The sequence below is a fragment of the Nymphaea colorata genome, chromosome 6 (assembly GCF_008831285.2).
Source record: "Nymphaea colorata isolate Beijing-Zhang1983 chromosome 6, ASM883128v2, whole genome shotgun sequence".
Taxonomy (NCBI): Eukaryota; Viridiplantae; Streptophyta; class Magnoliopsida; order Nymphaeales; family Nymphaeaceae; genus Nymphaea; species Nymphaea colorata.
Window position 1 is genome coordinate 18,659,573 of NC_045143.1, and position 27,503 is coordinate 18,687,075.

The 27,503-nt window shown below is 38.1% G+C and overlaps 1 protein-coding gene across 2 annotated transcripts; it reads left to right on the forward strand.

Moving 5' to 3' along the window:
* Window positions 1-4,804: 4,804 nt before the first annotated feature.
* On the forward strand, window positions 4,805-24,184 carry LOC116255417 (tRNA (guanine(37)-N1)-methyltransferase 2). Of its 2 annotated transcripts, XM_031631217.2 has the most exons (12): window positions 4,808-4,968; window positions 5,598-5,710; window positions 6,475-6,572; window positions 8,692-8,796; window positions 9,538-9,600; window positions 9,724-9,797; window positions 12,975-13,485; window positions 13,561-13,638; window positions 13,877-14,035; window positions 14,721-14,827; window positions 22,724-22,798; window positions 23,961-24,184. In XM_031631217.2, the coding sequence occupies exons 2-12, from the start codon at window positions 5,601-5,603 to the stop codon at window positions 24,033-24,035; spliced, it is 1,455 nt and encodes a 484-aa protein (XP_031487077.1). In that variant the 5' UTR covers window positions 4,808-4,968; window positions 5,598-5,600; the 3' UTR covers window positions 24,036-24,184. The 2 variants fall into 2 exon arrangements, with proteins under 2 accessions (XP_031487078.1, XP_031487077.1); XM_031631218.2 differs by lacking the exons at window positions 22,724-22,798; window positions 23,961-24,184 and having other exon boundaries at window positions 4,805-4,968; window positions 13,877-14,058.
* The last annotated feature ends 3,319 nt before the right edge of the window (window positions 24,185-27,503 follow it).

Sequence of the window (27,503 nt, forward strand, 5' to 3'; positions counted from 1 at the left end):
TTTAGAAACGTTATCTTTACATCCATCTGATACAGCTCTAAGTCAAAATGAGTCACAAGTGCCATTATGGTCCTGAAAGAGTCTTTCGATGAAACTGGAGAGAAACTCTCTGTATAATCAATGTCTTCCTTTTGAGTAAAGCCCTTTGCAACAAGACATGCCTTATACCTTTCGATGTTTCCTAATGAATCCCTCTTTGTTTTAAATATCCATTTACAACCAATGGGTTTCACACTTTCAGGCAAGGAAACAACTTCCTATACGTTATTATTCATCATAGACTTTATTTTCTCATTCATGGCATATATCCACTTATGAGATTTAGAACTCTTTATTGATTGCTGGAAGTTAATAGGATCATCTTCCATTAAGCCCATATCAACATCATGTTTTTGGAGATAGAAAAATTCATTTGAAATTGTATTTCTCCTCTCTCTAGTGGATCTCCTCAGTGGCACCTCTACTTGATTTTTTTGAGGTTGTTGAGTTTGTTCTTCAGTAGAAAAATCGACATCATTGCCTTCTCCTGAATATGTTGATGGAACAATGACAGGAACAAAGACCTGACTATTGCTTACAACATCTGTATGAGTGGACTCAGACCCCTCTTCAAAGGCAATGCTCCTAACCTGATCACCTCCCCAAACTCAATACCCTCAAAACTTAAATCGCAAGGATACGGGTCGGGTCCAACAGGAACCGACCCGATCCGAAAAATTTTAACGCAAGTGGAGCAGCAACGATTTTTTTTTTATAACTGATGGATCCGGATCGGGTCTGTCAAGACCCGACCCGGTCCGACCCGCGATCACTCGACCGCTCCACCGGCAGGCCACCCAACGCCGTGGGTGGCCGCCAGCGGGTGCCGCCAGGACGACCGACCGACGCCACAGCGATGGCCTGCCATCGCCCCCCAGAAACCGGCCGATTCTGGCCGGTTTCCCTTCTTTTACAATCTGCCCCTTTTGCCTGGATTTGGGCGGTTGCAATGGTGGCCAGAAAGCCGTCGGTAGGCTGTGGGTGGGCACCGGTGGGTCACACGGTGCCGTCTGGCGACGGTGAACCCGCCGGTGGCCTCCCTTCCCTGCCGTCGCCCTTCAATTGGAAGGCCAATGCCTTCCATCGCCTTCCCCTTTCCCTCTCCCTGTCCTTCTGTTCTGGCTGCGACGAAAGCCCAATGGCTTCCATCGCTCACAACGGAGGTCCGACGGCCGGTGGGTCGCACACGGTCCCTTCCGGCGACAGCGACCTCACCCACCGTCGCCCCTCCCTTTGCCTCTATCTGCTGCTGCGATGGAAGCCGTCGGGCTTCCATCGCCCACTCCTTCGATTGCGGCCTGTCCACGTTCCTCATCATGTGGCTTCAATGGAAGCCCCACGACTTCCATCTCCCTTCGCCCACAGCAAGGGACAGGCGTGGAAAATCTGAAAAGGGAAGAACGCACGAAAATTTCACCCAAAAATCCAACGATTTAACAAAGAACATGAGCTCTGATACCAATTGTTGGGATTTCTCCCCTTCATGCGTACACAAACGATATGCCCTAAAACAGGATCATGCTCATGCTAAATCATTGAATTAAACAAAATAAACTTAACTGTAGCGGAAGCGTACCTGAATCCATCTGAGGAACTGGACGGTAGATCGCGGTAGGATCTTTCAGGGTCTTTGCGACGCGCTTAAGGTCTCTCTCAGATGGGGAAGAGAAAAACCCTAGAAACTAACGTTTCAGGCAACCATTGCACGACCTCAGGGACCACTACCTTTTTATATTAAGGGCAATTACGGATTTCACCAATCAAACAGTTTGTAATTGCGTACTGGTATCTATACATTTCAAAATTACTCCATACCATCTAAAATGACGTAATATCCCAAAATGCAATCACTGAAGTGGATATTTACCTTATGACAGTCATAATGTCTGAAATTCTTCATAGACATATGCCGGCCCACCAAATGATCTTACATCTTCTTCTTCTTCCTAACCCTTCACCGCACCTTTCTCTCTCTCTCTCTAGACTCTACCCGTCTCTCTCTGCCAGCGCCCTCTCTCTACCAGTGCCCTCCCTCTACCCACGCTGCTCGACCTCCCTCTCTGTCTATGCTCCTCACTCCCTCTCCCCATTTCCTGTTCTTTTCTTCTTCGACCCGAGTCTTCTCCCCCTCTCCCGAACGTTCTCTCTCTCTGCATTCCCTCTTGCTCTCTCTATCCGTCGCTTCTCCCTTTGTCTGCACTCTCTCACTCTCTCTTTGCCCATGCTCTCTCTCTGCTCGAGCCTGTCCCACTCTTTCCTTATCGCCAGCCTCCTCCCACTCACATCTCTCGTGTTTTCTCTCTCATCTTCAACCTCCCTCTCTCTTGTTGTTCCCCGCCTCCCCCAACCAAACCAATCCCTCTGAGCCAAACTCCTCCTCTTGAACTCATTTTCACTTTTTCTCACTAGTTAGTGGCTGTTGGATTGGAATTGCAGCTTGGGAACACATCTTTCTCTTCCTAACAACAAATAGAAGGTATTGGTCGTGGCGCCATTGCATGATTTTTGCCGCTTGGGAATCAATAGAACATTTGAGGTGGCTGTCGGGAACATTGCAGGAGTTTGGACATTAAGATTGGGGTGAGCGAGACTTAATCGAGCTTAAATTATCTAAAATTTACTGTTAGTGCATGTATAATTATTATTTGAGCATGCTAGACTTATGATTCAATGATTTGAAATGTATATTAACGATGTTGCTATTTTGAGAAAAGCTTATGACTATTTTGAGAAGACGAGGATCTACGTGTATAATTTGTTTTTTAATATGATGAGTTGATTTTCGAAGCGATTTGGACACATGATAGAGATTTTGATGATGTTGAGAAGGTTTAGAACCGTTTTAGCGAGCTCGAGAAATATACTTCTATTGATGTGCATATATGTCATATATTGAGAATCTTAATTGCGGGATAGACGTCTTAACTAAGAAAGCAAGGGAAAAACGGATTGGTGATTGGTTCGAACCGAAAGCGCGGAACTTAAATCATTTGGTGACAACCTCAAAGAGTTGGGAAGAGGCCTATTCAAGGGCTTTGTGGGTCAACACTACCCATCAACACCCTCTTGAGGTGATGACCTATGCCTCAATGATGATATTTTATACTTGTATAGGTTCTCCCTTCAGGACCGACTAAAACAAGCTCGTGACTCTAATAGAAACAAACAGTCGATTGTAAAACCGAACGAGTAGAGAACTTATTTCTTGCTTATGTTTGCAGGTACACCGGGCACATCGAATAGACCTTGAGCAACAAGACTTGAAGCTCGGGGCATTTTGGGTGTTTTGTTGATGGGCGACAAATATGGCAACATTCCAGGCAAATCCCTGCCTGAGGCCAAATTTTGAATGTATGTTTTTAAGATCGTTGGATCCTATGATTGTGATGTGATTGAATGAATGTATGAATGAGAATTGAATGCTTATGTGATTAGTTTTGTTTTTAAAATTTCTATGCAATTGTATTTGCATGCTAGAATTGATAACTGCTTAAGACAGATGAGGTGGGGTATTGAGTCGAGTATCTCGTCGACCTCGATTGTGCATTAGAAAGCATTTTAAAATGATAACTGCATAGGACATCTACAAGCCAATCACTGATCGAGACTACTCTCTGTGGTCTCGCTAAGTTTTGAAAGATGTGATTGATGTGTGTAACTAATGGGAATGTTTTGTGATATGTTGCACATGCATTGTTATGGACATGAATGCAAACGAATGAAATTGAAGGGTAATTGTATCCGTAATGTTATGACGGCTAGTTAAGAATGTTAACTATATGTGTAACTTTTTTGTGGAGGCAATAGGAGGTATGAGTGCACTCGTGAAGTGAACCAACCTCATGAGCCAACTAGTCATTTTGTAAATGTGCTTTCATAATGATACGTAAGAAAAAATAAAAAATGAGAGGTCAGTGGGTTGTGGCAATGTGTTTGGGAGTTATCCCGCCTTCGCCACTGGTTTCACCTGCTCGGAGCGCAGGCAGTGCAAGGCCCCACTGGTTAGCTCTGACAAGACTTGGTGAATAGTTATACATTTTTCATTAGTTGTTAGTAGGGGTGATGCAAGTCATATCAGTCAATACCATTAGCGAGTTAGAAATTTTGGCTGGTGAGAGCACTAGTTCAATAACCTTAATGTTTTGAGGGGCACCTATATATATAAACAACCAAATATATGAAATTATTAACATAAAAATAAGTAAAGTTTGTTAGGTTGGTGTGGGCAACTGCCACACTAGCCACCATGTGGCTTGGTCAATACCTTGATACTCCACAACTAAGCACATATTAATCTGAAAAATACACTACAAATGATGCCCTCATATAAATTCCTTGATTGATCAAGGAAGAGCTACATAACTCCATTCTCGTCAAATTTTCACATATAGTGGCCAGCCTTTTGAAACTCAGTGCTTGGCCATGTGTGATCAACGGTGGTGGTATATCTTCAAGTTCAAGGGGTGAACACGAGTCAAGCTGCTGATCAGCTCTATGAGTTGGCTAAATGAGTTAAGTTCGAGTCAAAAGCTAAACTGGTATGCTTCTCAATGAGTTCGAATTTGACTCCCAAATATGTGGACATCCTATAAATAAAATATAATAAAAGACCTTTTAACAAGTTAATTCGAAACGTTATCTATAGTCGTCAAAAGGCGGGCCTAGGCGCTGGGTGCCGTGTGTGTCAACCAGCACCTAGTCCCACGCCTAAACCCGTCCGACTAGGCGCCAGGGTTTTGATTCGAGGGCAATATCGTAAAAGGGAAAAGCTGCTGAACGCGCGTTCTCTCTCATCTTCTCTCCCGCTCTCTGCCGTTTTCTTCCTCGATCTCACTTGTTTGCCCTGCCTTCCGTTCCCTTTCTTTCTCCCGCCGTCGCTGCCCCTACCGCCTCGATTTCGGCAGCCTTCGTTTCTCGAACCCTCAAAAGGTACCTCTCTGTGCATGTTTATTTCCCTGCACCAGTTCAAATGAGAACCAATTTAATTCTCTGGCCTTAAGTGCATGCTTGCATCGCAGCACATGAGAAGCAGATTACTTGAGCATCTCCAATCTTCTCGTTTTTAATATCACTTTTGTGGAAAAGCTGTCTTAGTTCTCCGACGAGAGACAGATGTTAATTAATTATTAGGGACCTGAGGATTTTTTACTTCTGCGGTGTTTTATTTTTGTTAGTTCTTTTCCTATAGAAGCGTTATAAAGAGTGATGCGCTAAGCTGTAACATTCAAATCAGTGCTACATAAGTTCTTTCGTATTGGTTTGAGTTTTTTGATATGAACTCAAGTTAGGTTGGCATGATGTTGGGTATATGAGTATGAATGTGAGGGGACTGCTGGCTTTTCTTTGAGTGTTGCCATTCCTTTTCATTGGAACTTTTTGTGAACGGAGAGGTATAGTCATCCTTTTGATTAGTTGCCAGAACCTAACAACATTTCACATGGTCCCATGATACACTCAGTTGCCTATCGAATTTTTTCTGCAGCCGATGCATTTGCTTTTACTGTTGAATTGTGCATTTGTTAACTGATCCTCCACATTGATTCCATTGTTCAATCTAGAAAATGGATCCACCGCTGACATTTGACAAGAGCAAATTTGATGTGAAACTTCAACTGTTTGCACTGAGAATTCCTCGTGAGCAATGCGTCAATGTTGGTCGGGCTTTAAAAGGGTAGGTGATCATTCCTTTTTTTTGTTTTTGTAAAAATGCTCTTTATAGTAAACTCTAGCATTGGGGAGTGGGGACTGGTGTGGTGCCTTTGTATTGGTTTGACACTCCATGGTTCTCATACTGCAGACTTGAAATCTCAGTTTTACTTTGTTGGAAAAGTGTTCCATCAAATGGTTCAGCAGACATTTTTTTTCTAACTGGTTCTCTGTTGAAAGTTCTATTGTTGCCTGTGCAATTTAAGATAATATTCTTTTGAAGTGGTTGTTTCCAAGTAAAACTGGAAACTGTCATTAGTGATCTTTTTGCATTCAGTTTTGCAGATTTAATTTTGCTTTTCATGGGAAACAATTTGGCCAGAATATATTTTACCACTTTTTATTTCCGGTAAAAATTCTCACAAAACAATTACAAAATGGAGAGATGGTTATTCAAAGTGCATTTAACTTTTTCTGGTAGGATTTTCGCGCACTTTGGTCTTAGAAATAAACTAGAAATTAAAAGGACAGAATGAGATGGAAAGAAATACATGTCATCTGTGTACAAAGCCTCAAAATCTGAGCTTTTTTTGTTTATTCTATCTGCCGTATTTTTTTCTTAGTCCTGTTCATTGGCATATTTATTGTTGAAAATAGTAGAAGTGTTGCAAGCGTCAATATCTTCTTGATGTCCCATCCTCTTTATTCAACACCAGTCAACAATAATCAATAGAGTTTGCTATAGTTCTTTATTTAGTGATTGCTAAGATGTTGGTCCTCACTAAACAGGTATCTGATAGAGAAGGATCGGATAAAACCTATAGCACAAGATCCATCATGTGAAAAAAACCGCTTGATGATCTTGTCAGAAGAGGTTCAGGATTCTGGTAAGATAAGTTTCACAATATTTGAACTTCAAGATAAATTTTCTGCTTTTCCCTCTGACTATATTTGTATTAGTTGGAAAAGTAATATCTATGTCATAATATTGACTTCCCATCTGACTTTCTGTTGCTTAGGCTTTTGTCTTGTTAAACCAAGTTTTAAATTCGAAAGTCCCTTTCTAGGTAGGTATAGGTCCTATGATATATGATAGGACCCCATGGTTATATAAATGTTTATGCTTATGCATAAAAAATGTTTTTTGTGTATTTTATCAATTCCATCTGTTTGAACATCATGGAATTGTGCTAGATATCAATAGCGAATCTTTTACAAAATACAAGTTTTTCCAAGGCCATGCTCCTGTGTGCACTGACAAATTCTTTATGTAGTTGAAACTGTTATGATTTTGTCCCCCGATGTTATCCAAACCTGAACCTATCTTATTGAACTTTCATGGGTGTTAGACAGCTTTTGTTCATATTTCGAATTTGAAGCCTAGACATCAGCTTGAAGAAGTGCATCATTGCCTTAAAGCACAGAGAGTCAGTTGGGCTGCACTATATTTTGAGTTGCTGGGTTTTAGTTCTCGGAAGAAGTTGTGGAGTGGCATCTGTACATGGACCAACCTTACAAATCAGTCATTTGGAAACCACTTGATTGTGGTGCTTGAATAGTCTGATGCAGGAGACTCCTGCTTTCTTTTCTGCCTACTTCACATTCATAAACCAATAAACAAGCAAAGTAGTAGACATGTACAACTAGCTATAAGCCTATTACCAGGGGTGGTGTAAACTGTAAAGAGTTTTTCTTATGGCGACCAAACTATATTTTTCAAGACTTTTATAGGAGCTGAATGCTATTGGTCATAAATTTTTATGGGGGCTAAGTTACAATGAAAAAAAATGTATTAACAAATTTTTTCCCCCAAAATGTCATGTGCTGCCGTGGCCTCTGCCAGCACCCCCTGGCTCTATGGCCTTGCCTATCACAGTAACACAAATACATAAAATGAGCATACATTCACAGCATCAATAGTCAGACTACAGTAATACACAGTCTTAAAAGGATGGCTGTCCAACTGAAATTTATGAAATTACTGGCATGTACTGTCCAGGACTCTGGGAAAAAGAAAAAATGACTGTGGGCTGCAATGCAAATTTCAACTTGCGACTTGGTTTCAGGGTAAACACTGCGGAAAAAGAAAATGCAGGAGGGAAGAAGAAAGAATGAAGGAAAATAAATGGAGATTGGAGATCTGGTTGCATCCAGGTCTGCATTTCTCCGCGAGAGAGAAAGAGAGAGAGAGAGAAATTCATGTAGGCTAAAAAATGCAGACTTAGTCTGCATTGTGTTTTATCTATATATATATATATATATATATATATATAGAGAGAGAGAGAGAGAGAGAGAGAGAGAGAGAGAGAGGTTCCAAATCCTTAGGTGCTAGACCTATAAGAAATCATTTTGGCTGTTCATATTTGTAAGTAGTGTCACAAAAAATGCGTTTTTTTGTGAAAAAGCGACGAATGAAATTGCCGTTTAAAACTTTTAAAAAACGTTTTTTTTAAGTTAAAAACATTTTTTCTTTGTTTCATTTTTTTCATGTTTTTTTTAATGCCAAACAGTTTTTTTTTTCATTTTCTATTTTTTATTTGTTGCAAGTCTACTTATTTTTTGATGTTTGTGTAATTATTTTCTCACTTATTTTATTTTTCCCTCATTTTTAGCTTTTTAAAATTTGTAAAAGTTTACCATATTTTTCCTGCATTCCCCCCTTTTTTTCAAGCTTGCCCTATTATACCCGAGGAAAACCTCGCCTTTTAAAATTCCAAAACGTTATTTGTAACTATGTTTCTAAGATGGAGGGTTAAGAGAAAAATGAGATAGCTCTATCTTGGAAAGATTAGCAACCAAGATGATTCTTTATAGGTCTAGCTATCTGGTAAGAAATTTAATGTAGTAAATTCACATTTACGTGGTGTCCAATGTCCATCTAATTCTTTTAATGATACTTTTAGGAATATAATTTTTCAATGTTATCAATATTATAATCTCTTTTGTGGTTTTAAGGCCGTAAATTTCTAACTGCAATTAGCTTCTTGGTTCTAATATGTAAAACAGAGCTGCTTGAAATCCCTGGGGAAAAGCTGGATGCTGTGAGGAAGATATGCAAATTTGAAGTCATTCCGTACTCAATGACACTTGGATATTCTTACTGGGGTGCTGGTTGGTCTTACACCTTTGAAAGCTGTTCCTTTATGCTTATCTTTCAAATCTATATGATTGAAATTTTATGTGCAACTGATGGTAGATAAGTGATGTTGATGTTGTTCCCTTTCTTTGCAGTGGTGCTAGGTAAGTGATGCTTGAATTATTTTTAGTTTTATTTACTTGTTTATTATCTTTTTGGGGTAGGCAAGCTGTGACAGGCTTCTATCAGACCACACTGAAACATCCCAGGTGCTGAACTCTTGACCTTCTTCAACTTGAAGGTCTTCAGTTCAACTCCTTAGCTAGGTGAATGGAGCTGCTGTTGGCGCTGCTTGATGAATAATACATATAAATTCTTATGTTTAAAATGGAAAATAAACTCTTGAACTCTTGAAGTTATCAGTTATCACTTACCACTGTATCTGCTTCAGATTAGACAAACTATTTCCACATGCATCGGCACACAACAAGTGTGTTTTTTTGGGGGAGAGGGAGGTGTTTCTTTTGGTGTGGGATAGGGGTTGTGGGGGTTGGTGGTGGAGGGAGATTTCGTATGGTGTACTTGTGGAGGTATGTATAACCTGCACCCTAGCAGGAGGGTGTGTAGTTGGTGCATGTGTGAGTATGCCTTGATGCACATATGTTTCACCTGTATGTGTGCACATACAGTTGTGCATACAGTGGATTCAAGTTCTCTCTGAAGCTTCATCTCTTTTTGAAAACCCTCTAATCAATGATTTTTGTCTTTGATGCTAGATCAAATACTAAAACAGATATTACCTCCTGGAGTAGAAGTTCCTTCTTCTTTTGAAACAATAGGTAATATCTTGATCTATTATTAGTACTTTATTCTTCTTTTGAATCCATTTTTGAGAGTAGAAGATGTTACATTCTGGACATGTACTTGACTTGTTTCTATGAACAATTTATTATTCGTTTCAGGCCATATTGCACATCTAAACATTCCTGGTGAACTTCTTCCTTTCAAAGAGATCATTGCAAAAGTTATCTATGATGTACGTGAAGAGCCTTCATGATAATGCATGAACTTTTTGTGTTCCTGGGAAGGTCTGTGGTTGCTTCATTTCAACAATAAATAATCTCATGCATGCACATTGGCACGTAATGATAAATTACCTGCTGGATATAACCTTTGCATTTATTTTTATGCTTTGGCTTAAACATCTATTTTTTCTTATCAGAGATAATAGATTTCAATACTCCATGCAGTTACATTGTACATCCAGACACTCTAAAAGGACCTTAGGATGTATAATTAACTAAGTTGTCAAAATTGGAGAAATGGTATGCCCCAAGTTTTATTGTGCCTTAGTGTTCCTGGCCTTAAAACCATCTGATTGAATGATTGGATGTTCGAAGGACACGTGATCTACGTAGTTTATATAACAAATAACAAGTTTTGAGTTACTTCATTTCAATGCATAACAAGGAAAATCATGTGCATAAAAAATTCAATAGATTACAATGAATGAAAACCTATGTCACACGGATACGGGTACGGGTATCCTATGGATACGGGTACGGGTACGGGGACACGACATTTTCAAAATTTTAGGATACGCGGATACGGCGAATATTATATTCAAAAAAATTAAAAATGATAATAAAGAAAGTCTCAAACAAAACATTGTTCATCACCAATCTCAAAAGTGATAACTACTAAGACATAAGCAAGAAAGTCTCAAAGAAAGTTACAAAACATTATTCATCAATCATCACAAAACATTGTTCATCATCATTCTAGTCATCATGAACAACAGCTAAGGCAAAATCCCCAAATCGGTTATACACCCAAAACGGCAAAATCCCCAAATCCCAAAATCAAACAAAAACAAGAAAACATCGCACATAGCATTGAAGAATATGATTCTAAACCGTCCAATCTTCAAACCAAAACATCCCCAAATCAGATTTTAATACCCAATGTAAAAAATCCCCAAATAAAAGTTGAAACCCTAACTTCTATTATCGAAAATAATCGACAAAACACCTACCTGCCTGTCGCTGGCTGCCGCCGGACGCCACCGGAAGTCGCCGTCGATCGCCGGAGCTCGCCGTCGCCCGCCATTGGCTTACTGTGCTGCCAGCCTGCTGCGTTAGCCGTGGAGGGTAAACGAAGGTCGAGCGTCGAGGGTAGATGTTAGTGCGTAAAACAAAACGCGGGTTAAAAAATCAGTTATACAAGTGGTTTGGATCGGGTCTGACCCAGACCCGATCCAAAACGTATCCAGCCGTATCGCCGTGTCGGGATCCCCGTGTCCGCGTGTCGACACCGGTACTCGACCCAGTCTGCCGTATCCGTGTGACATAGATGAAAACTTTAAGGGTCAGAAATTCATGATTTAATTTCTTAAAAATATGATCTAAAACATGATCTTAATACAAAGTTCTGTTCAATGGTTCAGTCTATCCATATGTGTAAAATGATTGTGCTTTAGGCTGGGGCAAACAAAGCATGCCAATTGCCAACATTTCAGGGACATCATTCAGTTCTCTTATACAAGTATTCGTACACACACAAAATACAACCACTCACATACGCATGTTAGGGCCGGGGCCAAAAATTGGGGTTCTTGATAAATCTTAAACTCAAGAAAGGAAAAACAATTTACAAAGATAGGGAGGAAAATAAGACAGAGATGAAAGAGAAGGATTTGGACTTTTATTCATTGGATGCCCTTTTGAATACAGTTCTACCTATAGGACTTTAAGAATGTTTAAATAATGGCCTAATGGGTTATCTAGTAAACGTTGCTTCATAGGTGGTGTTCTGACCCAATCCAGTTGTCTGACCTTTCAGTTTCCTCTACAGAGTTGTATCAGATTCCTCCTTCCTTCAAATGGCATCTTGTCTACATGGTGCAAACTGCAGAAATGCTGCTCTAAACTCTGAACCTCTTCCCATGTGGCCGACTGTTCATCATCATCACTCCAAAGTCCAAACTACTAGCCACCTTGTTTCCCATGTGCCATTTGGTTTCCTGCAGTGTTCATGGATAGGATTGAGAACCAAGAACTGGTCATGGATGCTGTAAAGATGACACTGGATTACTTGAAAGGATCTAGGAAGATTTTTTTTGCTTTTGTTTTTTTTTTTACAAGAAAAGAAGTCAAAATCATGATATACTTCTTCTTGTGGGATATTCAGATGAGGATTGGGTTGAAGATCCTGATGAATGAAGTATTAGGGAATGGTTATTGCACCATCAAGTACATAAGCAGAATATCATACTACGGCTTCTGTTATGTCTGAATAGTCATGGATCAAATACCTCTAGGATGAACTGGAAGATGTTTCGTGAAAACTTATTCTTTTTTTGTGACTGAAATTAAAATTTTCCTGAATTCTATACAATGGAAAAATAAAGCATATTGTGATAAATCAACATATTACCAGGAAAAAGATTGAAGATACTAAAAAGGCATGTTGGGCTGAAAATAGAATTGCAAATCCTTTCATCAAAGGATTGATATTGAGGAAGTCTTTGTTTCTTAAGGTCAGGTTAAGCATAATTCAGAAGTATTTGCAACTTGAAGGAGGCTTTTCAAAGGTGTTATTTGGTGTTTTAATGTACCAGGTCTGGATCTGATATGAACTCAGATCCAGTCATTTTATAAAGAGCCTTTTAGACATTTGGAGTCCCAACGAGTTAATAAGCCTCATTAAGTTAGAGGATTCACTCATGGAGAAGAGGCTGCTAGTGCTGCATGACAGAGAATACCCTGGTTTTCCCAATGTTTTTGAAGTTACCATGGTTCTCTTGATCTCTTTCTTTCAATTAAGATGTTTGCATATTGCATAGGATATTAACAGTTATCCAATAATGTTTGCTACTAGCAGCTTGTAGTGTGGATTTGTCTGGCTATATCCGATGTCATTGTGTGTCAATGATTTCTTTTTTCTCTTCATTCTGTTTCAGTCTCTTGTAGACACACATGCAAGATGTGTTTATATATATAGCGACTTATTGCTTTATTCTCTTTGAATGAGGACAATAGGCATAATTCTCTCTGATATATGACTCATGACATGCTTCTCCTCAAATAGAGACAATAGGGGTTTCTCTCTTTCCCTCACGCACATGTATAGTTCCTGTCTGTCTGTTCTATGTTCTTCTATACTCTATGATGTTTATTTATTCTGGATTCATTTTATCTGTTATTGTAAGCAGAAAAACCAGCCGAGAATCAGAACTGTTGTGAATAAAGTTGGAACCATTACAAATGAGTTCAGAGTGCCAAAGTTTGAAATCTTAGCAGGAACAGATGACTTGGTTACAGAAATAAAGCAGTATGGGGCCCGATTCAAGCTGGATTATGGCTCTGTTTATTGGAACTCAAGGCTGGAGCATGAACATGTACGCCTCATTTCAAAATTTTCCCCTGGAGAAACCATCTGTGATATGTTTGCTGGAGTTGGGCCCTTTGCTATCCCTGCTGCACAAAAAGGGTGTATTGTATATGCTAATGACTTAAACCCTACCAGTGTAGATTACCTGCAAATGAATGCTGTTCTGAATCAAGTGGGTTCACATATTCATGTGTATAACATGGATGCGAGAATTTTCATCCGCCATTTAGTGTCTCCTGCTTACAAAGAAAATGCAGACAAGGATGCTGTTGCTGGTAGTGCTGATGGAGCAAGTGCCCAGGAAACCATTGGAGAATATTCTGACCGTCAAGGTGCACATTTTTTATTCAAAATTTAGATGCTCTGTTCTATGGCAGTTCTTTAGTTCCTTAAATTTTTGTTGGCAGGAGCTGTGAAAGGAGCATCATCAAATGGTAATTGTAGAGATGACAAGAATGAGGTGGAAACGAATCTCCATAGATCAGGTAACTTTAACGGCTGCAAGCTGTTAGGTCTTAACAGTCGACCATATTGCAGAAATTGTTCTTTTCAATTTGATTTGAATAAATATGCTTTCCAAATAATGTTAGCTAAATTTTCTGATATCATAATTAGAAACAGTGTTAAGCTTGCAAGTACAAGATCTTTAAAGATCCAAATACCTCTAAACAAACTTTCCCAGTCGATTTAACACATCATTATTGCTTAAATTCTCTTTGGCAGAAGATTCAGATGTGAGAACTGCTTTTGGGTCTGGAAAGAGAAGAAGGAAGGAAGCTCCTAAGAAAAAGATGGAAGGATTTAAAGTTCCTAGTTCTAAACCCTGGGAACATATTGATCATATCGTAATGAATTTACCAGCCTCTGCTCTGCAGTTTCTAGGTGGGGTCCAGTTTGCTTAGTTGGTATGCATCTAGTTTATGTTTAGTCAACTTATGATTTAACAGTCTTCCATATGAATTTCTTTAATCTGGTAGTCGTCATATTTACAACATGATTCATGATCATCTTTTTCCTAACTCACTGCATTCATGATTAAATCAATTTGAATTCAAAAACTTTTCTTTTGCAACTTTTGACTTCAATTATGTGCTTCTATTTTTTTGCCATTTTATAAAGATCTGGATTTGGGTCCTTAATGCTTTGTATGGCTCACAGGGATTAGAGTTCTTTTTTTGCCAAACAATACTGTAGTGATTATGTCTTTTCACAAAATTGTTACACACACACACACATATCTTCATGTTAACTTCCTACACAACTCTGATGCTCTAGAACTTTGACCCTATGATTTCCACATTTTGGCGCTTTTCCTATGTGTACAGGCTGAGCCAGAGAATTTTCTTCTAGAAGGCCATTAGTACTTTTTACAAATTCTAGGGGAGACTGTGGGCCTATTTTCAAAAAATTTATATGACGAGATTTAATTTTAGAAATCCAGGGAGAGCCAGGTACCCTCTGGCTCTGCCCCTTATTGCCCTTTATTGCATATGCTCAAGTCAAATTGAAATTCATTGTTGTGATGCACTGCATACTTGTAATTTTGCCTTTGATGTCTCTTAAATAGATGTCTTCAACGGGCTCTTTCAAAGGAGGTACTGGACTGGATTATTGCCATGGGTTCATTGTTACTGTTTCTTGCGCTCAAGTCAAACTGAAGAATCAATTTTATCTGTAAGTAGAAACCTACTTTTTGGCTCAATCACATTTTGGCAATGCCTCTGCCTAATTTTCAGATATTCATAATATGTTTTATGTAGCTATATGTAATATTGAACCATCTTCTCTCGTACTTTTTTTCAAAAAGACAACATTGGTGTATGAACACGACCGATATTGGTTACATCACACATTTTACAGCATTGGTTGAACCTACTCGAATTTTACTCTTCATTCCAGAAGCTACTTACAAAAGATTTTGGGCCAAGGAAGCTCTTGCCTCCATTTCTCCTACAAGTTCACTAACTTTGTAAGCCCTAGACAATATACCACCTTTTCTGGAAGTTCTACAAAATAGTTAGTTACTAGTTACGAAAGATTTAGAATTTTTAGATATAAATGTTTTGTTTTCATTTATAGACATGGTAGACTTTCACTTAAAACTATAACTTGCGCTATTTTTTATTATTCTAAAAGTCCAAATGTGTTTAGATGTTACGATATTCTAAATGGTAAATTGTATGCATTTAATCTTTCTAAAGAATGAACTTGAAGAATGTAAACCTCATTATTGTGTGGATTATTCTTGATGGAAAATATGATGAAGACAAGGAAATAGAAATAGTATTAATTCTCAAAGCATAGAACCTATGTCACATAGGTACGGGTACGGGTGCCGGTGCTGGTATGGGTACAGACCATTTTTAAAAAACTTGGGTACGGGGGTGCGGCCGTACACACACATGCACATATACATATATATGTAAAAAATTTCAAACAAAATAACCTATTCGCACATATGTATATCAAAAATTACAAACAGAACAACATATTCATAAGGATATGCAATATTCTTGAAGTTTATGCCTTCAAGAGCATACAAGAAATCCACACACAAAAATTGTATCAAAAGATTCAAAACATTCAAAATTTAAAGAACTAGCATTATTCTGCTGTATTTTGCATAATGACATCTTCAAGCTCAAGAAGAAATTCAAATACAAAAATGTGTATTCTTAAAAATGAGACAACAAAGATAATAAAAGAAGGAAGCACGCAATGACAGAGACAAAAGAGTAGGCTCTGGTTGAGCTTTACAATTCTAAAATTGGCAGGAGAAAACAAAAGAGGCATGACACGTATTGCATAAGGAAACAGGGAGACACAGAGACAGAGAAGGTCGATCGAAAGGTGAGAGAGGCGACTTCAGTGTGAGGGTTTCGAGCAGTAGGAGAGGGAGACGGCGAGTGTGCAGGAGAGTGAGGCAGCGAGAGAGACGACTTCCGTGTGAGAGTTTCGAGCAGCAGGAGAGGAAGACTGGCTGGAGACAGAAAAACAAATGTTATTGAAAACAACAAAAGGAAAGAAACAAGAAGAACACCGTGAACACAGAAAATAGAACAGGGGTGGCCGTCGTCGCTATCGGCGGTCGTCGCCGACGGCGAAGGCAGGGGTGGAGCCGATGAAAATGAAAAGAAAAATGAAAAAAGGAATAAAAAAAACCATGACAGTCGCCTCCTACCGTCTGCAGTCGCCGCTGCCGTCGCTCAGTGAGAGGTAAGAACAGACGAACGAAAACTTTAAGTTTTAAGGGTTTCGTTTCTTTTTGTTTAACGTTAAAATGGTTTTAAAAGTTAAAATCAAATAATCGTTAAAAATAAAAACAGACGGATTTGGACTCGGTCAAATTTGACCGTGTCTAAAAATGGATGGATACGACCTCCAGTGCGTTGACCGTACCCGGTACTGTCAACGCCGCACCATCAGCATACCCAAGCCCGTACCCGTACCCGTACCGGTACCGGTGTCGTACCGGTACTGGACGGGTACTTCACCTTTACAGGCATACCCGTGTATCATAGCATAGAACATTATGTCAAATAGGAAAAATCAACGGAATCCATTACCTACACCTAGAGAACTAGAAATACTCTTAATCTATGGCACATAGGTACTCCTTTAATGGAGCAGTACCTGTACCTATGTTGGGAGTGTTGGGTTACTTGGGTATGGGTATGCCCCGGGTACGGTCAACATACACAGGTCTGTGCCTGTCCTTTTTTGGACTCGGTCAATGTTGACCAAGTCCATTTCTGTCTAAACATTAGGTTTTCTTTGTTGTGTGTTTTTTTTTTAATTTTTAGTATGTTTGTTATTTTCATACTTTGTTCATTAGTTTCTTCTTCATAATATATACATTTTGAATCATGAATGTATTGTTTTGTTTGTCAGAATTCTTACTTTTGTTATATATATATATATATATATATATATATATATATATATATATATATATATATCCCATACGCAAGTTTTTTAAAAATGGTCCGTACCCATACTGGCACCCGCACCCGTACCTATGTGACATAACTCTTAATAGAGGTTTTCAACAAAGTGAATCTTGCCATGGACGTACCCAGATGTCTCAGGCAAGTCACTCGAATTTTCAGAGGTCGGATAGAATTAGGACCCCACAATAGGTTTTCCCGTTTGAAATGTTTTTGCTGAAGCTATAAAAGTTAATTAAATGTTATTCTTGGTTATTCTGAATCAATAAACTATGAATTCTAGAATATTTGTGAACAAAATGATGCCATAGGCGAGGAACCTGAAGCCCTAAATATAGCTACAGTGTGGGAAATACAAAACATACCTATTATAGAGAAACACAATTGAATGCAAGTAGGTCTATGAGGTTAAAAGCATAGGTGATGGTTTTCTTGAGATAGAAAGCCTCATTAGCTGCAAAAAGATATTCTTAAGAATATGATTATGGTGAGACCTTTGCACCCATAGGTAGGATGGCCATTGTCTATCTCTTATATAGTTGCTTCAAGCCTTCAATAAAGAAGGGGAGTATTTTTCCATATGGATGTTTAGAATAATGCTGGGCATCAGCCTGGGTACCTGACCAGGCCAGTTGGGTATTGGGCCCGAATGGGCTGGTTTCGGGCATTGAAATCAGCCTTGATGGGCTGAGATTTGTTTGGCTGCGCCTGGCCCAACAAGTTAACGGGCTGGGCCCGATAAGTTTTTTTTCCTTTTTTTAATTTTTTTATTTTTTTTTAACTTTGTTGTTCAATATTCAAGTGTTTACCAGCTGCCCCCTTTTTATAACAATTTTTTTGGTTGGCGCTCATAAATTTTCGGTACATGACTATTCTTTTACACCCTTTTCAAAAAGTTTCTGCTTTCAACAACAGTACATTGTTCAAGAAATCAAGGTTGGCAACTTTGGAAACTTTACTCCTGTATCGATGGTGTTGAGAAAGGCTTCCCATGGAGAATGATTATAAAAGGGGCTTGGGTTGGGTGCGGTCCAGTGCTCAAGCCCAAAAATGTCCTTGTTTACGTTTTTTTTCTAGAACTCCTGATGATTCTTAGGGTATTAGTCGAAGCTAAAATCCTACGTGTCACACCTGCGTCTTCTCTCCATCCCTGCGGTTTCTCTTCTAACAGCGAACGCTGATCTCTTTGACGATGACAAATGGCGGTAGCTCCCACGATGACCAGTGATATCTCCGACGACCTCCAATGGCAAGGTTTCCACTTTCCAGAAACAACATCATTATTTGTCAGGCGGCAAGGTGTCCAGCAATTGCAGCTCACCGTTCGGCAACTTCTCCTATTGGGTGGCTTCTCCCGTCCAGCGACACATGTCCATCGACACGTCCGGCAAGGCCATCTTAACCATTAAATTTAGACAAAAGTTTGGGCGTTTTTCATGATTCACTGTTTTTTCATTATTATTAACTTATTTATGCTTTATGATGAAATTGTGTTTGCTTAATCTAGTTTCTTATCGATCTTTCTCAGAAATTTATTTATGCTTCATTTTTTCGTAGTATGCATTTTCATTTTCTGAATGTTCAGACTTCAGAATGTTTTCGGCTGTCCCGTTAAGATATTTTGTTTTTCACTTCTTCGAATTTTCATTTTTGTTATTTGTTTTTGTTCATTTTTGTTATTTGTTTCTGTTCGAGCCATGCTTTTTCTGTTGAGTTATTCTATCCGAGCATGTTTTTTCTGTTGAGGAATGCTGCTCTTAGTTATATATTAGTTATTAGTTATAGAGTAGTTATTAGCTTTCATGTTTGTGCTTGGTGGAGTTTTAATTTTTAAATCTAGCAACCGTGCAGCTACGAAAGTCATGCCAGATGCTGTCTTTTAGTTATATATAACATGATTATATTATTTTCTTCAATTTTTTGGTTTTTAAGGAATGTTTTCATTGATTAGTTATGCTTAGATAACTTATATTATAACGTTGTCAAATTTGAAATTTGAAGGCCAAGGAAAAAGGATAGCTAACAAAGGAAAAGGAATGACTGTTGTTTCAAAATGTTCACCAATAGGATTAGGATCTTCTTCATCTAGTGTGAATAATGTTTCAGATACACCATCAAGTACAAAGTTTGGTTCACATCCAGGTGCAGTTTTTGTAAGTGAGATTCAACCATTATGAAAAGGAACTGAAGTGGTCACAAATGATGCAAGCATTGGTGGCAGAATGTACGTTTTGTGTATGCATTTTGTAGGGGTTCATTTGTTGGATCTTATAACATCTACTGAACATATCAGGATGTGGAATTCGAGCATGCCAAAAAATTCATGCTGACAAACATAAAGAGTTCAAGAAGTTACAAGACTGTGCTGACGCAATTCAAAGAAAGAAATTGAGTGCTACTACAAGTGAAAGATCTACTTCCATGTCTATTAAGGGCATTGATAAGAAAAGAAAGTCATGTGAGAATATTTTAGAGGCATGTTTCAAGTCACATCAAGGCAAATTTAGATAAATTGGCTTTTAAGTTTTTCTATTCTAACTGTATTCCTTTTAATGTAGCTAGAAATCCCTATTGGAAGAAGTTTGTGCTTGCAGTTGTAAATGAACCCCTACAAAATGCATACACAGAATGTACATTTCCGCCACCATTGCTTGCGTCTTTTGTGACCACTTCAATTCCTTCCATAATGGTTGAATCTCACTTAAAAAAACTGCATCTAGATGTGAACCAAACTTTGTACTTGATGGTGTATTTGAAGTATCATTCACACTAGATAAAGAAAATCCTAATCCTATTGGTGGACATTTTGAAACAACAGTTCACTTTTCCTTTGTCAGCCATCCTTTTTCCTTGGCCTTCAAATTTCAAAATTGACAATGTTATAATGTAAGTTATATAAGCATAATTAATCAGTGAAAACATTCGTAAGAAACCAAAAAATTGAAAAAAATAATATAATCATGTTATATATAATTTAAAAAAAGCATCTTGCATGACTTTCTTAGCTGCTCGGTTGCTAGATTTAAAAATTAAAACTCCTAGAAGCACAAACAAGAAAGCCAATAACTAATATATAACTAATATGTAGCTAATATTTGCATTCCTTAACAGAACAAGCATTCTCGGACAGCATAACTCAACTGAAAAGGCATGGCTCAAGCATAAACAAATGACAAAAATGAACGGAAAGAAATAACAAAAATAAGATTCGAAGAAATGAAACAAAATATCTTAACGTGACAGCCGAAAACATTCTAAAATCTGAACATTCAGAAAATGAAAATACATACTGCAAAAAAATGAAGCATAAATAAATTTCTGAGAAAGATCGATAAGAAACTAGAATAAGCAAACGTAATTTCATCATAAAGCATAATAAGTTAATAACAACGAAAAAACAGTAAATCGTGAAAAAGCCCCAAAATTTTGTCTAAATTTAATGGTTAAGATGGCCTTACCGGAGGTGTTGATGGACGTGAGCTGGTGCCAGAAATGAGCTGTTGTTGCTGGATGGGAGCAGTCGCCGGGACAGAAGTCGTTGGATGGTGAGCTACAAATTGCTGGACACCTTGCTGCCTCACAAATAATGATGCAGTTTTTGGAAAGTGGAAACCTTGCAGCCAGAGGTCGTTGGAGATATCGCCGGTCGTTGTTGGAACTATCATTCTTTATTCCTTGTCTAAAAGATCATGTTGTTGTCGGAAGGTAAACCACAGGGGCAGAGAGAAGGCACAAGTGTGAGACGCAGGTTTTAGTTTCGACTCCCTAAGAATCATTGGGAGTTTTAGAAAAAAAAAAAAGGAAGGACATTAACAAGAACATTTTCGGGCTTGATGCACCGTGACCGCACCCAACTCGCCTTTGACCTGAGTTGGGTATGTCGCGAAAAGTGGAAAAAAATAGGCCAGTGCAGTCAGCCGCACCAGACTCGTCTCTTGCCACGTTGCTGTCGAGTCGGCAGCGCACCTGCACACGCATGACAGGGGTGCGGGCACTATTTACACGAGTCTGGGTGACTTAGCCAAATAAGGACCTTGGTGCATGGACTGCACCTGACATGGGGTTGCTGTGTCCTCTGCCAGTCCAAATTGCCCCCACCTTGGCCATGTAAACATGAGTGTGGTGCTGTCTTAGGCTAGTCACTGTGGCATAGCATGCATATTCTCTTTTGTATGTATTTTTCTATTGGCTTCTCTTCTATGCTTGTTTGATGATTTTCTGTGTGACCTCTAAGTACCTTATGTGGCTTATATTGGACACTGTTTTCATTAAAACTCAAAAACTGAATCTGTTTTGATGGGTTTGTTTTAAGCTTATGTTGATTAATGTTGGATCTAATTCACCATGCATCATCTCCAGCTAAGTCTTTTTGAAATGTGCATACACATTACCACCACAGCCCACCACGCACAGTGCCGCACCACCCCACCTCCCTCCCCCCCCCCACCTTTGAAATGTGCATACACATTACCACCATAGCCCACCACGCACAGTGCCGCACCACCCAAAAAAAAAAGAAGCTGCCTCTAACGAGGGATCCCACTCAACTGCTTGCTTATAAAAAGTGACCACACAACGTACATCTTGAAAATGCAACTTTCTGACATCTAACCTATGTGAAACCGTGAACTGTTCTTTTGTCATCAACACATGCTTATCAACTGCTTTACGGTGGTAACTTTTGGATGTTTTTAGGTTCTTTCATAAAATTGGTGCATTGGCTTAATATTTTGTGGCTTGTATTCTCAGTGCATAATTGTCATGAATATCATTCTCTGATGTTTATCAGCAAGGTTTTCTCTGGCATTAATCAGGAAGTTTGTTTTTCTCAGGAAAGTATTGGGAGTGAAAATGATTGGGAAAATTTGACATTCCTATTAATTTTCTTGCAGAAACATTGCCGAAAATTCAAAAATGTTACGACAATATTAAATGAAACATAAAAAAGTACATTGAAGAACATTTTTCTGAAGAAAGGGAAAAAACATGATAGAATGCAATATTTTCATTTTGAAATTCTTTTCCAATTATCATAATTTTTCAATTCTTTTCTTGTCTTTGCTTCCCTCTTTGTATTTTTTTGAAGAAAATGGTTCTGCATACAGGCATTGTGACATTATGTTTTTTATGGTCATCTGCTCATGTCTGTTCAAGTTTATTCAATTTAAGTGACAAGGTGAGCACTATAAAACGCAGTAGGCTTTGCTGGCATTGGAGTCAGAAAATTTGTAAAGGAAGTACTCACTGTCGAATGCCCTAAAAACTTGTATCAGAACTTGAAATTTGAGAGGGAGCCAGGCCGATGCCTTTGCTGTTTTTTAATGTTATGGTTGTAGGTCATGTTTATCCAAAAATGAGTGATCATGCAGTAACAATATGGCTATTCTGACTTCTAAGACTAATTTGGTCTAAATTATGGTTTGTCTAAGTGGGTCAAAGATTTATCATGTTACAGGCTTGTTTTATTTGTTCACAGTATTCTTGGGAGTGATCAATATTTCGCTGGTTGTTGACTAGTTCATTCTTTTGGGATCATACCAATGTCTTTTGAATTAATCACGTGGAGATACTTAACTCTTTATTTTGCAAGTACCTCATTGCATTTTGTTTATGTTGCACGTAGGATGCTGAAACTGCTTTGGGAGGTCGAATACAAGATCCAATCATCCATAGGGTTAGGGATGTGGCCCCAAATAAGGTATAACTAGCATTCCCTGACATTTACATATATCATTGCCTCAAATTTCCTCCTATGTATAAACTTGAGCTTGAAAATTTTGCTCTTGTTTGCTGTCAAACATTAAGAACTATCAAGAGCTGCAGTGATAACTGTTGTTGGTTATGTTAAGAACTTCATGTTTTGTACTCCCCTTATTCGTTCTTTGTTTTTCTTCAAGTCAGATTATCAATATTCAAATCGAATGGGCCCTTCCTGGATGTGTTTTATTTATTGTCTTAACAAATATAAATGGGAAGATTGGAGAAGGATCTCGCTTTCTTTGAGTTTATTTTTTCCTGTTACTTACAAAAATAGATGAAGTTGTAGTCTTTTGTTCACAAACTTGAAAGTAGTATTTGAAAAGAAAGGATGATAACAGGTAGTGATTGTGGTTGTGGTGGTGAAAATTCTGATGATGATGGCGAACATTGAGTGATGATATTGATAAAGTTAATGTTTGAATATGTAATGTGATGGTAATGCTGAAGGGTGGTGGTGATGGTGATGGTGAACAAAAAATAATGATGTTGATGATGATATCATGAAAACGACCTGAACTTATGTGGACCAGAGAGCAACCATATTTTTGTGCTTTCCATGGCAATGTGGAAAGCAAGACTTATGCTGGTCATAGTTTGTTATTGCATGAGCAAAACGATGCTGGCTAGAAGTGCTTCTAAAGTAGCATTGAGAGTTACTTTAATCTCAGGAACATCGAGAATAGCTCATCTTTTCTTTCATTTGTTTCTATTGACAAGTGGGTGAGAACTTGCTTTACTCTCGGTTTGTAATAAATAAATTACAGATATATGGAAAGCCAATCAGAAGCAAAACCATAACAAATGGGAAAACAGGTTGAGTAGGTTTCTGTCAATTTTGGTTTGGTAAATTATATAAGCTTGTGTAATTTGAGTGTTTTTTTTTTTTTTTTTACAGTACCATGTTCACAATTGGATTACTCTTCTGAAATTTTTTGTACCAGATGTGCAATCTGAAGAAGTTTGGGTTAGGATACTTTGTCAAATCCATCTATGTTATATGGCCCCAATCATGCTTAAGCATTCTTTGTTTGTATGCTCAAGAACTAGAAAGCTCTTTTGCATTGCTCTTTCATACTTTTTTTTCCCCTTGGTGGTTGCAGGAGATGATATGTCTAAGCTTTAGGTTACAGGGAGAAACGTGCTTCCAAGAGGATGAGACTGACCAGCGTGCCTGAATTGTAGTGAAGTGGCTATTTAATCAATTTTCTATTGCTTGTAAATCTAACTTACTAAGTCTCAGTAAACACCTTGGTTCCGTGTTCCATTTACGGATATTTTAACTTAGTTGCTTTCAGATTAAGAAATCAGAAATATGTTATATGTATATTTTTTGTATGATACTGATTTATGCCAAATTGATCGGCTAACTTTTATTACATAATACATAGTAGACAGAAGAGCTTTGAACGCCCTTTAGAGAACCAAAGAGTCAATTGTGCAACCTGATGTTCTAACATCCCCTAGGGGATCTCATTGCCCCTAAAATTTCTTAAATTGGTGGGCGATTGGGGTTATTGTGGTTAACAAATATTATCAAATTTCTTTTTTGGGATGGTGATTTAGGGTTGGACTTTGAAAGGGATTTTGAAACAACTGTTTGAATTTTGAAGGTTTGTTATGACATCAAAGGTTGATTTGGTTTGATAGAAGGGGTGGTGACCTTAAATCCATGGATCTATGACCCTAAGATTTTAGATCATTGCAGATTTGAGATCTACGGTGAAACAAATATAACCTTCAACCCTAAATCTATACATATAAAATTTTGATTTGCTTTGAGGTTTGGATGAGATTATGGTACACCTTTCAACTCGAGTGTCGAACTAAGCAATGTTTGCAACACAAAAAAAATAAAACATTAGAACATGATATGTTTGAATTTGGGTCAGTTCAAACGTCATTCTCATTTGTATGATTTTGAAGCTCTTTATAGGCAAACTAGAACCACAAGTGGGTCAACTTGGTTACCAGTCCTAGCCTGAGAAGGGTTACCTTGAGAAGCTTAACAAGGCCATGCTAAAAATAGTGTTGGAGCCAATCAGACTCTTGTGGATCCATATCCAAATGATTGACATTTTCCCTTTGGAATTATTGAACTTAGGACTGCATGAGTCGAGCTAGCTTGAGTTTGACTTGAACTCGCTTGTTAAAACTTGATTAAAAAAAACTTGACTCAAATTGTACTCGTTTATAAATAAGTCGAGCTTGAGTTCCAATGTATGCTTGAATTGTTAAACTAGTCAGTTGAGCTGTAAAAATTTGACTTGTTTAAACTTAACTGTAAGAACTCGACTTGTTTAAACTTGACTCTGCTTGACTACATAATAAATGCGGAAATGCAATGAGAGAATAGTTAAACATGTAGCAACTAAACGAGTTAAGAGAAATGAAACATGCTTAATAAAAACAAGTTATATGAGTTGAGGTCGAGCTGGCCCAACTTGTGAGGCCTAATTGAACTTGCCAGAGAAATCTGTCATAGTTGATACCTCAACTCCTTCTAATTTCCCTTTTAGTGCACTTTTTGCAGCCCATACTGAAATGTAGGATCTCTTTTCAGTGAATGACTCAATCATAACAACCAAAAAGGCAGCCCAACCATTAAAATTTCAGTTTGGTTTTTGTTTTTTAAGTTAATTGGGAACGAAGATTTGGTGCTGCTTAAATTGCACAAAAATTGTTGGGCGAGTTGGCAGACTATTTCATCCTACCCTCCCTCCTTCTAATCAGCGTATCGGCATGCTTTCAATGGCTTGCCCCTGGTTATGCTACAACTGACATATTGATGTTCTCCCTTTTACAACCTAAACAGTTGATATCTCCGGAGTTCGAAATACAAACTAGCAATCTACCAGCCCTGCCCCAGCCATTGTGTCAACCTTTTCGGGAATGTAAAATGCACAAAGATGAAGTAATTACACTTTACAAGTCATTTTTCTTGATTGACTAATCAAGCTTCTAACTGCAAAAAAAAAAAAAAAACGAGCACAGGTTTAAAACTTGCAAATGTAATCAGTTTGGTAGGTAAGAGCTTGTTATCTATGAATGTGTCAAAATCTTTAGATGGGTTGAAAATTTTGGCAGAGCCTACAAAAACAGATCCAAACAAACCGTCTTGACTAGATTCCTGGTTTTGACTATCCATGACGTCAGAAATATGAAAGGAAATTAAATGTTTGATCCTCGAACACCCCATGTGGGACATGTGTCATGGTTCCATTCTCTATCATTTCCAGACATTTCAACCTGTTCAGTTGTGAATGTATGCCTTATTCATGGTTAATGTACTGTTTACACTTTGCATTGAAATAATATTTAACATTGTTAGTAAAGATTAGCTTCCATTTTGAGAGGGTTGGCCATGGGAGGACTCACAATGTTCTCAAACTCTCCATAGATTTTTTTGCTCCAAGGGGCATAATGTACTGATACGCTTGGGAGATCTGTAAAGTCTAGTCGTTAGTTCGATTTCCACGGGTGCTATTCTTTTAGATTGTAAATGGTTGATGTATGATACTCTAGTCAACAGGTATACCACTTCCGACCCAAGTTTCGAAGCAACCCTGAACCTCAAGGGTTGGGGGGAAAGAGGAAGGGGTTTCGGCTGTCACACCCCAAACTTTTGACCATCAAAATTTTTTTTTTTTTCTAAACATATTTGTATATAGATTGTAAATGGTTGATGTATGATACTCTAGTCAATAGGTGTACCACTTCCCACCCAAGTTTCGAAGCAACCCTGAACCTCAAGGGTTGGGGGGAAAGAGGAAGGGGCTTCGGCTGTCACACCTCAAACTTTTGACCCTCAAACATTTTTTTTTTCTAAACATATTTGTATTATTATTTTCTCACTTATTTTATTTTTCCTCCATTTTTAGTTTTTTTTAAAAATTTTAAAAATTTACTGTATTTTCTCCATATTTTCCAAGCTCGTCATATTATACCCAAGAAAAACCTCACCATTTAAAACTCTGAAACGTTATTTGTGACTATGATGTGTAGATACTTGTATGTAATTTTAGATTTTATGATGGCTTGATTCTGAAATTAGTCTTAATATAAAAGGTAGTGGTCTCCTTAAGTCATGTGGAGAAAAAAGAATTTTCCAGGGTTTTCTCTTTCTTACTTATGTGAGAGCGACAATGCAATACATGGAGGCACCAGAAGACTCTACCACCAGATTCTATTGCCGCTTTTTTGAAGATGGATTTATGTACACTTCCAATTGAACTCATATTGTGATTCGATGATTCAGTGTAAACATATGCTGTTTTTGGGAATATTCGGTTCCTTCATTGTATACATAGTTTGGTCGACAGATGTACGCTAAACAGTCATCCTTATACATGTTAATTTGTTGTTGAAAGGACACCTAAGTAAAATTGCTACATGTTCATGTCGTTAAGTTGCTTTATTTGTCCTCATGAACATATTACACAAACATATTAATCAATAATCATATGACTAATTACACAAAAATATTAATGAATAACCATATAACAAAGATGACATGATATGGTGAATTAGGTGCAAACACAGGGTAGAATTTACATAGCAAAGTATGACACCAACAATTGTTGGGTGAACTAATTTCATACCTACGTTGTAGCATTGAATTTTAACGTAATAGCAAAAAAACTGAC

Coding starts and splice junctions, on each gene's coding strand:
- LOC116255417 (XM_031631217.2), top strand. CDS start 5,601: ATGGATCCACCGCTGACATTTGACAAGAGCAAATTTGATGTGAAACTT. Junction 14,828..22,723: donor CTGAAGAATCAATTTTATCT/GTAAGTAGAAAC, acceptor TGTTGCACGTAG/GATGCTGAAACTGCTTTGGG. Junction 22,799..23,960: donor GGGATGTGGCCCCAAATAAG/GTATAACTAGCA, acceptor TGGTGGTTGCAG/GAGATGATATGTCTAAGCTT.